General features: G+C 35.7%; 1 protein-coding gene across 2 annotated transcripts in view; it reads left to right on the top strand.

Annotated features, from left to right (window-relative positions):
* The first annotated feature begins 265 nt into the window (after positions 1-265).
* The window catches only part of LOC110452696 (spastin-like), a 59,472-nt gene continuing 42,866 nt past the window's right edge, over positions 266-16,871 (top strand). For both annotated transcript variants that reach the window (XM_021501351.1, XM_021501350.1), the window contains exons 1-2: positions 266-672; positions 15,249-15,335. In XM_021501351.1, coding sequence (XP_021357026.1) covers positions 276-672; positions 15,249-15,335 — 484 coding nt within the window. In that variant the 5' untranslated portion in view covers positions 266-275. The remainder of the gene's footprint in view (positions 673-15,248; positions 15,336-16,871) is intronic.

The raw sequence follows: 16,871 nt of genomic DNA, 5'->3' as shown, positions 1-16,871 counted from the left end.
TTTCCCTACCAGAGGAAAATGTTTGCCCGATCCAGCCATTGAAAAGTGGGTGTCTTCTGTTCAACACGCCACGCTAACTCCAGTTGTACCTCTGGTGTGTCACACTTCACTTCCCGCAATTTATTTGTCTGAGCGTCACCTCTTATCTCTGTATATTGTGGTAGTGAAAAATGTTAACCAATCAAACTCGCCGAAAAGGGGATTCCTATGCTGACGTCAGATGGGTTTCCTCAGCTCATATAATTCTATGATTGTCAATAAAAGTATGGCGGCATATGATGCATCGGCGGGGAAATGGAAGGTTTTGGGGTAGAAAAAGGGGAGATAGGGGTAAAGGACCGCCGAGAGATCGACCATCCTTTCATAGCAGAAACGTTTACATTGTAGCAGCTCCACTTTTATTCATATTTGCTATTCTACGAATTATTGCCTATCAGTTGTGGGTCGTTTTGGAGATTCTTGTTGGGAGATCTAAAGCCATCTTGCCTTCGGCATGTCTGCCAAACCAAAAAGAGAAATACAAATGCCAATTTGAAGCTGAGGAAGGCATGTCGGGGGCTGCCAAAGCGAACGTGGGACCTGCGGCCCCGGCCCTGGCCACACAGAAGCACCATCACAGGAAGGCGTTCGAGTACATCTCTAAGGCCCTCAAGATCGACGAGGAAGACTCGGGTAGGTTTGGTGTGTAACCAGGCAACTGTCGATGCATCTATTTATATAAAGCATTGATGATGTATGATGAGCACTAAGTGTGTTTTCACAGTCTTGACGCCACACAGTCAATGTTCTTAATTATATTTTAATTCGAATGTTTGTTTTCATTGAGCAAATAATGAATACCACAGAATTAGATTAACTTATATCCTCCTTGTCACATTCCACTTGCTAGAAAAAGGATTGATTTTCCTTTTTGGGAGCTTTTGTAAACAGTGACATAATTAAAATGGTATCTATGGTTATGCAATTTTGCTCATCATTAATCATACAGAGAGACATAAAATAAGATAGAGCAATGGAGGCAGTTATCGACAGTCTAAGCTTCAAACGTGTTTTTCCAGTTTACCGTTTTGCGTAAGTTATTTTATGATGGCATTTCGAAGAAGTCGGGAAACGTTCTCTATTTCATCATCTGCGATAAGCGTACATGTGACGAATCACGGGAGAAATCATTGTTTTGGTGGCATTAATGACAGGGGCAGTTATCGACAGGTGGAGGTAGTTATCGACAGCTAAATTAAAATGTTAATTATTTCTATTATTAATCTCTCATAATACATTCATTTGTTCTGACGTGTGTCCAATTGCTTAAAAAAGGTATAAACATGTCAAGTGATATGTCAAGTCATAAATGTAAACAAACACGCTCCCTTTTCTGCACGCATGCGCAAACAGTCACCGTCACAGCATTTTGATCAAACACATTTTCTGGTTCCCTTTCAATATGGTGTCCCACCCCAATTTCATATTATTTTGATCCCCAGTGATGCATTCCAACAGCCCAACAATTTTGAATTATGATGCATTTTATCCTACAATGATAGAGATCATAAATTTAATTCAAGAAAACATAATTGAATCTTCTTAAAATAATCATTGTGGAAATGTTTTTAGGTTCTTAATGTTCACAAGATAATTAGTTTAAATATACCTCCTGCCTAACAGAATAGTTTTCATCAACATTTGATCTGTGTAATTGATTACTTTTCAATATATATTATATTCTGTCTATATATGACTGCAGTGTCTTCAAATATTGATATTTTTCATAATTTGTAATTGCAGTTTATATTGAGTATATTTACAAGATTTATCTACATGGATTTCATTGAGAAATTAGTATTTTTTAGTATCTTAGTTATGCTTGTAAAGTTATGTCTGTTTACTGGATAGACTTTAGCAACACTATTGTTGTCGGCTACATGTTCTCACCTTTCACAATTCACGATATATATATATATTGAAATCATGCAGGCAACTTTGAAGTACAAGTCATTCATAAAAATATGCTTTTAATGGATAAAACAAAAATTAATTGGTATTGCTTTCACATACTGTCGATAACTACCTCCGATCTTCAAATTGCAGCAGTTATCGACAACCCTATTTCCGACCATAACAATACCCCAGATGTAGATAATACGCTGACAAACGTTGCAGACGCTTCATGAGTGAAGTTGGATTACACCATTATGTGACAAATATTTCAGATAAAAATGTTATCAAAATTCAAAGTGCCAAACATATCTTATCGCAAACATATCTTATCGGGGCCCGTAAGGGAGGTCTAAAAACAGGATCGATACTTCTCTTTGGGAAAAAAAAGTTCAGAAAATTTGTTCAGGCTAGCAGATTTGTTCAAAATCAACTTGTGGGCTAGTACTCTATAAATATAAAATTGTAGACCTCTGCATATAAATGTACAAGTGATGTAATAAAAAATGCAGGAGAGAAGGAATAAATTTGATTTTAAAATACTATTTTACGAAATGCTATTATCTCTCGATATTGAATTAGATTTTGTTTGTATACGTAGGTTACCTTAAACTGTATCTGTTTGATGGCTGAAAGCTTTTACAAAATTTAATTTATCATGGAGTAAAAATGATAAATATATTTCTGAAATGTTAATCTGACATGACCTATATGGTCTTTATAGAACAGAAGTGTTAGCTCTAGGCCTGTGCACATGATCATGATCTGACAAGATTTATCTCCCTTCAATTGTTTGGAAAAGCTTGATGCCACATTCAAAAGATATTGTTATTTTTAATTGTTGTCAACTCATTTCATGATGTATTTATATAATTTGGATATGAAAATTTAGAAAGGTTCTTGAAAATCTTATGCGTCAAATTCAGACATATTGAATGACCTTTACAACATTGAATTTGAACACGACCATAAATTGGGGAAACATCTTTTGGCACATATTTCAAAATCATTTTATCACTTACCAGGGTTATCTTTCACAATGAAATGGAATTTGTATGATATTATTTGAAGGTCAAAAGGTCAACTTTGCTGGTTGAGTATAATGAGTAAAAAGGTTGTAAAATATGTTTTTAACATTTGGTCAGCAGGTACTTTTGGACAGAGTGCTTTAAAGCTTTTTCATGAAAATGACTTTGACATACAAATGGTTTCAAGATTAAGAATTATGAATAATTATATTGACAATAGAACTGAGGAATATATTCCCAATTTCAATACAAATAATGCTATCTTATCCCAATTATTAAAGGCTGTTGTAAAATTTAGGTAGCAAAAACAGTGGTGTTTAATATAAGCAACCAAAATAACTTTCTGTTACTTCCTTAGAACACTGTTTTAGTGCTAGCCATAGGAACAAGTGTATTTACAAAGGTGTTGTGTACCAGAAAAGGAACAAATCAACAGTACCAAAGTACCAAGAGATCATACAAATGTATCTGTTATTTCATCAAGGTTCTAATTTTATTATCTCTAAAACATTTTGGCATGCAACTGTCCCCATCCCTATCTAATTCCCCATCTGCCTCGGCCATGTTTAACCGTCTGACGAGTTGGCCGTTTGAGAATATCAATCTTAAAATTTGAAGTTCCTGTTACAAATGCTCTGGGTGGTCACTTCTGTCATAGTAACAAAGTAACAGTACACCTGACATTTCATCAGATCGTTGTCATTATTATACAACGGCCATATTTTTATACCCCCGTCAAATTTGACGGGAGTATTATGGTGTGGCGTTGTCCGTCCGTCCGTCTGGCGTAAACTTTTGTCCGGCAATCTCCTCCTACATTTTTCGACCAATCTCTTTGAAACTTGGTATGCATTATAATCATGATATGAAGTTGTGTCTCCCTTAAAAGAATTTTCATTCGACAATTGTTTCAAAAGTTATTGCCCTTTGTTCATTTCAGTATTTGATTTTTGTCCGGCAACCTAGGCCTCCTCCTACATTTTTCAACAGATCTCTTTTAAATTTGGTATACATTATAATCATGATATGAAGTTGTGCCCCCCCCCTAAAAGAATTTTGATGCGACAATTTTTCCTTTGTTCATTTCAGTATTTGATTTTTTGTCCGGAGATCTTCTCCTACATTCTTTGACAGATTTCTTTGAAACTTAGTAGGCTAAATAATCATGATATGTTGTTGTGTTTCCTTGAAAAGAATTTTGGTTCAACAATTTTTGCAAAAGTTACTGCCCTTTGTTCATTTCAGTATTTGATTATTTTATCTGGAGATTTTCTCCTACATTTTTATAGCATGTTGGCTAACCACTCTTTGAATGATGCAGATCTTATTTCAAAGTAAGAAAGTATATAACACTATATGGCATTTGATGGGCATATATTGTTCCGCCCTGCGGTACTCTTGTTCCAGATTCTTGAAGGGAGCTCTTTCGTACACACATTATTTGTATGTCTGATGTTTTTGCCTTAATTTAAGGTGAAGGATAAGCTCTGCTTAGTAACTTCAACATTGACATTCTCCATTGATCTCTCATCCTGAATTTTCAGGGGTTATGCTATGTTCACGGCTCCTGAAATATGTCATGACGAAATTGGAGGCTCTGTATGTGCAGTTTTGTACATAATGCAAGAGGACTAGTTTGATTCTTTGATGTACATGAAAAGAATCCTGCGGCAGCATAAAGTTAATTCTTTTGTAATCTTCTAAGGACAGGTATAAGCCTATAGGGATTGGTAAATTTTTCATGACATATATTCAAGGGGTGCAGAAAACATAAGTGAGCGTAACCCCTGGAATTTGAAGGAAGGTGATCTATGTGCTAAATTGCTAATGATCTTTTACATATGCATACCTGGTATTTCTTTTTTATGTAAAGAAAACACAAACATGACAGAATTCAGTGGAATTGAACCAAATCCAACTTATGATATGTTGTTGTTAACACTGTCAGAATTTTAACACTGTCAGAATTTTATGCAGTATAATTTTATCTTGGAATATTTCTCAGAGGTCTGACTGTCCAAAATAGTAGGTGCTAATGCTAAGGTAGTGATAGGCTACGTTCAGTACATGCATGTACATGTAAATACATCCATATAATAAATTTCATGTTTTATGTGATATTGGTACATCATTAATTTCTAGCTGGAGCTGTTAGTAAATGAGGCTATGTAGAGGGCAGAGGTGGGTGTCTACAGGCAGTGCTGGTCTGTCTGAGGGTTTGTATCTGTCTATAATGATATAAACACATCAGAAGTAATGATAAACTTCTGTTCACAGCACAGAAGGCAGCCCTGTGTACACATGGTGTGCTGAAAGACTCGATTCTTATGCTGCTTGTCCTTTCTATCTTCTCATTTCAATTTCCTCTTTACTTTTTAATATAAAACAAATGTGAACAGAAATAAAAGCTCTCATAATATTGATGTAAGTCACATTTCAACTTTTTGATATAATAAATGAATCCATTCATACTCTCCAAAGTATTTTTTCACTTCAGACAATTATGTTGTCTTTGTCAAGGTTGTAGGAAATATCATGATCACCAGACTTCAGCTTAAAAACACATATAGTGATTGAGTGTATCAAGCTCCAGAAAGTGTAATTATAGATAAACTGTATTACTAGTCTGTAATCTTATACACCCATAGAATACACTGTACTTGATATGACCTTTTGACTATTATATTATATTATTGCGTAAGGTTCGTAGTTTTATGAACTGAGTGAGATACACCTACTAGATGTTTTGTACGGAGTGTTACTTTATTCCATGTATGCAGTAAAGACAGCAAAACACAATCATCTTACATTTAAACTCGGTAATGAAGGATTTGACATTTTACAGAAAGTAGTGGTGTTTATGCATATATTTGAAATGATAAATAATTTATCAGGTACAAGTTTCCATTAATCACCGCTGACAGACAAACTGATGAGACCTGCACACGTCAGCAGTACTCGTGTACTTTACTATATATGATATCCAGGACTGATCAGTAACACTTACTTACATTATATACCTGGATTGGTCACAGACCCACTTTATACTGTACTTATACCTGTCATGATTCTAGGAAGATTGAAATTTTTATATAATGCAATCTTTGAAAATTTGCTAGAAATCATTAATGATCACATAATGACCCTGCATAAAAAATTCTTATCAAATCACAGTTGAATGAGGTTATTGTAAAGCTTTTCTCTGCACTGGTTTAACTCTGTATTTGCCCAGTGTTAATAGCAACGGGCAAAAAAGTCGAACGTTTACTGGTAACTAGGGCGAGCATTTCCCATTTTACAGTATTATCTGTTAAATTATCTGGTTTGATGCCAATTTTGACATACGATTGAAAAAAAAGAATGTGTTTCTACCAAGCCTTAATTCGGATATATTGATGCACTGTAAACCTTAAGATTGATGAAGAAAGACAGAAAGAGTAGGGTAAAAAAGGGAAAAATACTGTGAACAATTGTTATCTAAAGGATAATGGTGTATGCATGTATGATGTGGGTTACAACTATCATCAAATGTAAGTATTTTTGAAGTGTTTTATATTTATTAAGTTACTGCCTGGTATATAATTTTACTTGAAGTGTTTTATATTTATTAAGTTACTGCCTGGTATATAATTTTACTTGAAGTGTTTTATATTTATTAAGTTACTGCCTGGTATATAATTTTACTTGAAGTGTTTTATATTTATTAAGTTACTGCCTGGTATATAATTTTACTTGAAGTGTTTTATATTTATTAAGTTACTGCCTGGTATATAATTTTAATTGAAGTGTTTTATATTTATAAAGTTACTGCCTGGTATATAATTTTACTTGAAGTGTTTTATATTTATTAAGTTACTGCCTGGTATATAATTTTACTTGAAGTGTTTTATATTTATTAAGTTACTGCCTGGTATATAATTTTACTTGAAGTGTTTTATATTTATTAAGTTACTGCCTGGTATATAATTTCTTACAAGATATTCACATTGATGGTTTATATAATTGTCAAATTGTAGAATGCTCAATTGTTAAAATCTCAAATAATTTGAAGAAAATTTTAACAGTTTTTATTATTTATTTGCTGTGAGTCATTGATGTCAAATCATTGCAAACAAATTAAACCATTTCCATATAATTTTAGTTTGAATGTCCTATTGCTTGAAAAAATATAAAAAGTATAGTTTTTTCTTACAGTAAAGGTTTTAAAACATTAGAAATATTTACCAGGAAATTATTTTGTTTTCATTTGGTATTGACTGGTTCCACAAATGCTACAATAACATTAGAATTTGCCTTGCTATGCTCATGAAGGGGAGGGGAAAACACGGAACAGAAACTTTTATCACATATAAAGCTGTGTAATTTTAAAAACAAACGTACAGTGAATTCAACACTTGATGGAATTGTTTTGGAATACGAGTGGGCTAAAATATTACACAATTTATGTCAAATCTATATAATAAACACTTTCCTTTTTAGTGTTGGTCATACAAAGTTCAAAAACAGTTGTTATAGCACTTGCAATCCTAGACTCCCATGTATACTTCTTTCTTCCTATTGACTGTTTCATTAGGGTACCTTATCTAGCTATAGGATGTAGTACAATGTATAACGATAGTTCTTAGGACTACTCGGTATGCTCAAAGTTATTTACGAGTGAAAGGAGAGTTAACATACTGATCGTGACATGTATATCATTATGACGTGTATCATTATGACGTGTATATCATTATGACGTGTGTATATCATTATGACGTGTATACTATTATGATGTGTATATCATTATGACTTGTATATCATTATGACGTGTATATCATTATGACGGCATAATGAAATCTTCTAAAAAAAATCCAACATGCTTATATATATATAAATAACAATTAACAATTTATATATATCATTGCTACTAGTATATCAATTTATATTGATATCTTCCCATGTTTCCACATGTGTCTATGTCTGATGATTATAGGGCATCTCACTTTCTATTATTGAAAAAATTCTGTAAAACAATTTTGTTTTATCAGTTAGGCATTAATTTATGTTCCTTATGCTTTTCTGTTTGCCTTTTTTAGGCATGTGCATGTTTTAATTCAATGCTCATGGAGGAAATGATCCTGAGCTCCCTTCAAACCTTGTTACGTTAATAGGATGTTGATTAAGATCTATGCTGCCTTACACATCATGGTTGTAGTCAACACTGGTGTATGTAAGGGTTGTCCTGTCTGATTGCCTCTGTGGTTTATGTCCCTGTCTGTACCAGTGCTAGGTCCTTTGTTCCAGTAATCCAATTAGTTTGACAAACAGATTGTAGTGATGGTTGGCTGGACCACAGATTGCAGGCTCCGGGGAGCATATCTACAGATAAGGTGGAACTCTTTAAGTGCATACATATTTGCATGCAGAAACATTGGAACCTGTTTGATATAAATCTGAAATTAAAAATGGATGTTGGGAATCTTCTATGTAACAACCATGTATTGGATATTACAGCTGGTCAGTGACAACTGAATAGAACAATTTGATTTGATCTGACCATGGTGTCCATTCAATTTACAAATTCCAAGTTGTAAATTACTGTATATATTTTGTCACAATTGTTTTAGGTATTTTTTTGATAAGATCAATTATATGTGTGTAACATTAGCAAGCGGGACATTCTCTAAAATATGGTGTGGCCTTACTGCTGTCTATCTCTGGTCGTGTCTAGTTTGGTCTGACAGCAGTGTCTCACGAGTCTGCTTTTTTAACATACTTGAGACCTCTAGATCTATTATTTCTTTGCTTGTTAACCTACAAATTATTATGTTCTGGGCCATGAAACAAAAATAATGTGTGTTTTCTGGTCTTACTGGTATCTGTTTACTGGTCGGCTCTAAAATATTGTCTGGTCTTACTGGTATCTGTTTACTGGCCTGCTCTGAAATATTGTCTGGTCTTATTGGTATCTGTTTACTGGTCGGCTCTAAAATATTGTCTGGTCTTATTGGTATCTGTTTACTGGCCTGCTCTAAAATACGGTCTGGTCTTACTGGTATCTTGTTTACTCGCCTGCTCTAAAATACGGTCTGGTCTTACTGGTATCTGTTTACTGGCCTGCTCTGAAATATTGTCTGGTCTTACTGGTATCTGTTTACTGGTCTCCTCTAAAATACTGTCTGGTCTTACTGGCATCTGTTTACTGTACTGCTCTAAAATCCTGTCTGGTCTTACTGGTATCTGTTTACTGGTCTCCTCTAAAATACTGTCTGGTCTTACTGGTAGCTGTTTACTGGCCTGCTCTGAAATATTGGCTGGTCTTATTGGTATCTGGTTACTGGCCTGCTCTAAAATACTGGCTGGTCTTACTGGTATCTGTTTACTGGTCTGCTCTAAAATACTGTCTGGTCTTACTTGTATCTGTTTACTGGCCTGCTCTAAAATATTGTCTGGTCTTATTGGGATCTGTTTACTGGCCTGCTCTAAAATACGGTCTGGTCTTACTGGTATCTTGTTTCCTCGCCTGCTCTAAAATACGGTCTGGTATTACTGGTATCTGTTTACTCGCCTGCTCTAAAATACTGTCTGGTCTTTCTGGTATCTGTTTACTGGCCTGCTCTGAAAAATTGTCTGGTCTTATTGGTATCTGTTTACTGGCCTGCTCTGAAATACTGTCTGGTCTTACTAGTATCTGTTTACTGGCCTGCTCTGAAATACTGTCTGGTCTTACTAGTATCTGTTTACTGGCCTGCTCTGAAAAATTGTCTGGTCTTATTGGTATCTGTTTACTGGCCTGCTCTGAAATACTGTCTGGTCTTACTAGTATCTGTTTACTGGCCTGCTCTGAAAAATTGTCTGGTCTTATTGGTATCTGTTTACTGGCCTGCTCTGAAATACTGTCTGGTCTTACTAGTATCTGTTTACTGGTCTACTCTGAAATACTGTCTGGTCTTACTGGTATCTTGTTTACTCCCCTGCTCTAAAATACGGTCTGGTCTTACTGGTATCTGTTTACTGGCCTGCTCTAAAATATGGTCTCGTCTTACTGGTATCTTTTCACTATCTCCTGTAGAACATTATGGTCCTATTTCAAAAACTATGATATTGGTATGACCCTTTTATCATTAAGTATTTCAAACAAAACTATAGCAGTATCAAAATTTTCATGGAGTTTGGATGCATGCAGTATTTCAGTGATCCTTGCACATTATGAAATACATTCGATTTGAGGAAAAATTAAAAGCGTTATCTTGTTTTTAATATTGTGAATTTTTCACTTCAAAATATCGGACATGCTCTTTACTGTGTGTTGCATAGCTGTCTTTCAATGGTCTGCTATTGATATCAACCTAATGGATTTTATTTTAATGATAGCACCGTACATGGTAAATAACGTCACTTCTATCCGTTCATAATACTACATATACCTGTCAATCTCAATAAAACTCTCAATTAAAGAACAAGAGGATAACCTATCATGAATATAGTACATGATTAATTGCATTGGAATGAAGGTTTGTTTGATTCTTTAAAAGACCTTGTATGTCACAGCCAATATATCTGTAAAAGTAAGGTGTGATTACAGTCTCTCCTTCTGTGTTATAGGGGATAATACAATGTCAGACAATAGAACTAAAACTGGAGATATCACCCGGACAAAATGTAACAGAATGGCTGGGTACAGTTATGTAGTATCTCCTCCATTACTATAGGCTGGGGACAAATACATAGGACATCAGACATTGGAACTAGTACTGGACCATGGTTTAGAACATGCCATTAAGTAGTACCCCCAATAGACCGATCAAGACTAAAGAATGATGAGGATGTTAATTCTGATGTCCAGAAGTGGGGGCCCGTTCACAGATTCAACACGATGGTGTGTCACAGGATGTTCCGCAGTGCCGAGTGTCTGGCAGCAATTTATAATGATTGGCCAGAGGAAATCCGGCCATCAGCTACTAGTCATCAGTGACACTTTTAGGCTGATTTGTTCAATTCAATTCAAACGATTACTACAATTGTACAAATGCAATTTCTTTGAAAACTGAGTCAATGTAGCTGAAGTGTGTGCATTCTAGATAAAATGTAAGCATACACATGCATAAATAATGATAGTTGATTAAACATTTTGTAAAATAACTATCTGGTAAGTTGGAGTAAGCTTTCCTTATCATTGTTTATGTATATCTTCTACATTTAACCCCAATTTGTCTAACGTGGTCATTAATCTTAACCCAAGGAAATTTAGATTATTTGAATTTAACTACCATGTGCATCATTACTCCAGAAATAATATGGCTTACTTGTGCTGGTTTATAGTGTTCTTAATAAGCATGATTTAGGGTTAAGTCTTATCCAATTATTGTGTATACAAGCTAATTAGGGGATAACGTGTGCATACACAATTAACAGTGTGCATACACCATTAACAGTGTGCATGTACACCATTAACAGTGTACATACACCATTAACAGTGTTCATACACCATTAACAGTGTACCTACACCATTAACAATGGTCATACACCATCAACAGTGTTCATACACCATCAACAGTGTGCATACTCCATTAACAGTGTGCATACACCATTTAATTAGGGGATAACGTGTGCATACACAATTAACAGTGTACATACGCCATTAACAGTGTGCATGTACACCAATAACAGTGTACATACACCATTAACAGTGTGCATGTACACCATTAACAGTGTGCATATACCATTAACAGTGCATACACCATTAACAGTGTGCATACACCATTAACAGTGTACATACACCATTAACAGTGTGCATACACCATTAACAGTGTGCATGTACACCATTAACTGTGTACATATACCATTAACAGTGTACATACACAATTATCAGTGTACATACACCATTAACAGTGTGCATACACCATCAACAGTGTACATACACCATTAACAGTGTGCATGCACACCATTAACAGTGTGCATATACCATTACCAGTGCATACACCATTAACAGTGTGCATACACCATTAACAGTGTACATGCATATACCATTAACAGTGTACATGCATATACCATTAACAGTGTGCATACACCAATAACAGTGTACATACACCATTAACAGTGTGCATACACCATCAACAGTGTACATACACCATTAACAGTGTGCATGCACACCATTAACAGTGTGCATATACCATTACCAGTGCATACACCATTAACAGTGTGCATACCCCATTAACAGTGTACATACACCATTAACAGCATACATACACCATTAACAGTGTACATACACCATTAACAGTGTACCTACACCATTAACAATGTACATACACCATCNATACACCATTAACAGTGTACATACACTATTAACAGTGTGCATACACAATTAACAGTGTGTATACACCATTAACAGTGTACTTACACCATTAACAGTGTGCATACACTATTAACAGTGTCCATACACAATTAACAGTGTGCATACACTATTAACAGTGTGCATACACCAATAACAGTGTACATACTCTATTAACAGTGTACATGTACACCATTAACAGTGCGCATGTACACCATGAACAGTGTGCATACACCATGAACAGTGTACATATACCATTAACAGTGTGCACACACCATTAACAGTGCGCATGTACACCATGAACAGTGTGCATACACCATCAACAGTGTGCATACCCTATTAACAGTGTCCGTACACAATTAACAGTGTAACAGTGTGTATACATCATTAACAGTGTACTTCCACCATTAACAGTGTTCATACACCATCAACAGTGTGCATACCCTATTAACAGTGTCCGTACACAATTAACAGTGGACATACACTATTAACAGTGTGCGTACACAATTAACAGTGTACATACACTATTAACAGTGTGCATACACCATTTTCAGTGTACATACACCATTAACACTGTGCATACACGATTAACAGTGTGCATGTACACCATTAACAGTGTACATACACCATTAACAGTGTACATACACCATTAACAGTGTGCATACACCATTAACAGTGTGAATACACCATTAACATTGTGCATACACCATTAACAGTGTGCATACACCATTAACAGTGTGCATACACCATTAACAGTGTGCATACACCATTAACAGTGTGCATACACCATTAACAGTGTGCATACACCATTAACAGTGTGCATACACCATTAACAGTGTGCATACACCATTAACAGTGTGCATACACCATTAACAGTGTGCATACACCATTAACAGTGTGCATACACCATTAACAGTGTGCATACACCATTAACAGTGTACATACACCATTAACAGTGTGCATACACCATTAACAGTGTGCATACACAATTAACAGTGTACATACACCATTAACAGTGTACATACACCATTAACAGTGTACATACACCATTAACAGTGTGCATACACTATTAACAGTGTGCATACACCATTAACAGTGTACATACACCATTAACAGTGTAAATACACCATTAACAGTGTAAATACACCATTAACAGTGTGCATACACCATTAACAGTGTCCATACACCATTAACAGTGTCCATACACCATTAACAGTGTACATACACCATTAACAGTGTGCATACACCATTAACAGTGTAACTACACCATTAACAGTGTTCATACACCATCAACAGTGTGCATACACGATGAACAGTGTCCATACACACCATTAACAGTGCGCATACACTATTAACAGTGTGCATTCACTATTAACAGTGTGCATACACGATGAACAGTGTCCATACACCATTAACAATGTACATACACCATCAACAGTGTTCATACACCATCAACAGTGTGCATACACAATTAACAGTGTACATCCACCATTAACAGTGTGCATACACCATTAACAGGTTGCTTGTACACCACTTCTAGTGTTGTATACTTTTCTTTCTCTATTTCAATAACTCATGCACATTGTTGATGTAATATAAATCAATACAAAGTTGGTATAGTTTTATATATATATTTCGAAAAATAAGATTAACGACCGACTAAAAAACTAGCTGATTTCACCCTTCACAGGGCTCTTCAGGTTTATTCAAAAGAACAACTTGGTGACGTCACAATTACATGTCATCACACTACAATAGTAATGTGTTGTCACAAAGTACCCAAGATTGGTGGACAAACTGGCACAAAATGTTACTGTGGCCAGCTGTTGAGACTTGGTTTTAATATTTTGATTAATCAGTCTTCTTTCTTTTCTCTTAAAATAGTGTCTGATGAAAATAGTTGATACAAGGGTAATACATTAAATTTATTTCCAGCACATTCATGAATATGTTTGTTAACATGAAGATTTCATAAAGAATCAGTTCTAGTTTGTTGTCTTTGTACAGTCATACGTGTTCTGAGTTCATTACTGGTTTGACCGATGTATGTTTATATGAGACTAAGGAATCCCAATGCTTGGAAAAAAATTAGCAGGTAAAAGAATATTTACATTTCATCAGTATTGTTTCTTGTGTATACCTCTATGTATGGTTTAAAAACAAGGACTGAAAGTACGTTTAGTGACAAATGAATTATACTACATTTGGGCCTCGAGATCTCAGCACTGAACGCATGAGTCAGGCTGTTTGATACGTAGACAAAATAATGCCTCTTTATGTTCCCCTAGCTTGGCCATGATCAAACGAACAAGTTGGTACAATGTACTGTGTAAAAGTCTAAATTGAATTAGGTATATAAATGTATTAGATAAGAGTGGATGCTGACATAGATATGTGGTCACCACTAGACTGTATGTATGTATATAGAAGTGCAATGAGAGCTTAGTGGGTTTATTTATTATGTAATATATGTTATATTGAAATAAAAATCTGAATAATCACAATATCTTACTGCAAGCCAAGCTTGATTTGCCTGTTAAATATAAATTGATCTGGTATAATTGTGTTGATATATTTACAGTTCCATTACAAGTTCCAATATACTTGATGCAATAAGGAATTGCATTAATGAAGAGGGGGGCAAACTTTAAATGTTCTCTGGATTAAAAGGAATGTACACATTTATGCTAATATTGATTACCATTACTTACAAGATAATTTTCTGCATCGAAATCAGCCCATCGTCATGAAACTATTTGATATTCAATAATCAACGAGAAACCATTGACTATTCTCTTTGTTTTTCATATTAAACAGGTCATACAGGTTATTCTGCTTTCAATTTTTTATTTTTTTTGTTACTTTACAGGGACACCTACAATCAGATATTTGTAATTATATGTCATAAGATGTGTTATGATATTGTAGATTAGTGACTGTAAATAATTAAATATATATATGCCTGTTTTTTATTCCAGGGAGAAAGGAGCAGGCCATTGAGATGTACAAGAAAGGCATTGCAGAGTTGGAAAAGGGAATTGCTGTCAATGTGGGCCACGGCCAAGGTTAGTGTTACAATACTGTCACTGTGGGCCACGGCCAAGGTTAGTGTTACGATACTGTCAATGTGGGCCACGGCCAAGGTTAGTGTTACAATACTGTCAATGTGGACCACCGCCAAGGTTAGTGTTACAATACTGTCAATGTGGGCCATGGCCAAGGTTAGTGTTACAATACTGTCAATGTGGGTGACGGTCAAGGTAAGTGTTACAATACTGTCAATGTGGGTGACGGTCAAGGTAAGTGTTACAATACTGTCAATGTGGGCCACGGTCAAGGTTAGTGGTACAATACTGTCAATGTGGGCCATGGTCAAGATTAGTGTTACAATACTGTCAATGTGGTCCACGGCCAAGGTTAGTGTTACAATACCGTCAATGTGGGCCATGGTCAAGGTTAGTGCTACAATACTGTCAATGTGGGCCACGGTCAAGATTAGTATTAAAATACTGTCAATGTGGGCCAAGGTCAAGATTAGTGTTACAATACTGTCAATGTGGTCCACGGTCAAGATTAGTGTTACAATACTGTCAATGTGGGCAGCCGTCAAGGTTAGTATTATAATACTGTCAATTTGGGCCATGGCCAAGGTTAGTATTATAATACTGTCAATGTGGGCCATGGTCAAGGGTAGTGTTACAATACTGTCAATGTTGGCCATGGTCGGGGTTAGTGTTACAATACTGTCAATGTGGGTCATGGACAAGGTTAGTGTTACAATACTGTCAATGTTGGCAACGGCCAAGGTTAGTGTTACAATACTGTCACTGTGGGCCACGGCCAAGTTTAGTGTTACGATACTGTCAATGTGGGCCACGGCCAAGGCTAGTGTTACAATACTGTCAATGTGGGTGACGGTCAAGGTAAGTGTTACAATACTGTCAATGTGGTCCAGGGTCAAGTTAGTGTTACAAAACTGTCAATGTGGTCCAGGGTCAAGGTAAGTGTTACAATACTGTCAATGTGGGCCACGGTCAAGATTAGTATTAAAATACTGTCAATGTGGGCCAAGGTCAAGATTAGTGTTACAATACTGTCAATGTGGTCCAGGGTTAAGGTTAGTGTTACAATACTGTCAATGTGGGCAACCGTCAAGGTTAGTATTATAATACTGTCAATGTGGGCCATGGCCAAGGTTAGTATTATAATACTGTCAATGTGGGTCACGGTCAAGTTACTGTTACAATACTGTCATGGTGGTCCAGGGTCAAGGTAGGTGTTACAATACTGTCAATGTGGACCACGGTCAAGATTAGTGTTACAATACTGTCAATGTGGACGACGGTCAAGGTTGGTATTATAATACTGTCAATGTGGGCCACAGTCAAGTTAGTGTTACAATACTGTCCATGTGGGCCATGGTCAAGGTTAGTATTATAAAACTGTCAATGTGGGCCACGGCCAAGGTTAGTGTTACAATACTGTCAATGTGGGTCAGGGTCAAGGTTAGTGTTACAATACTGTCAATGTGGTCCAGGGTCAAGGTTAGTGTTACAATACTGTCAATGTGGTCCAGGGTCAAGGTTAGTGTTACAATACTG

This window comes from Mizuhopecten yessoensis, unplaced genomic scaffold (genome assembly GCF_002113885.1).
Source record: "Mizuhopecten yessoensis strain PY_sf001 unplaced genomic scaffold, ASM211388v2 scaffold6821, whole genome shotgun sequence".
Taxonomy (NCBI): Eukaryota; Metazoa; Mollusca; class Bivalvia; order Pectinida; family Pectinidae; genus Mizuhopecten; species Mizuhopecten yessoensis.
Note: the sequence above shows the minus strand (reverse complement) of the source record. Positions and strands in the feature narration are given on the sequence as shown.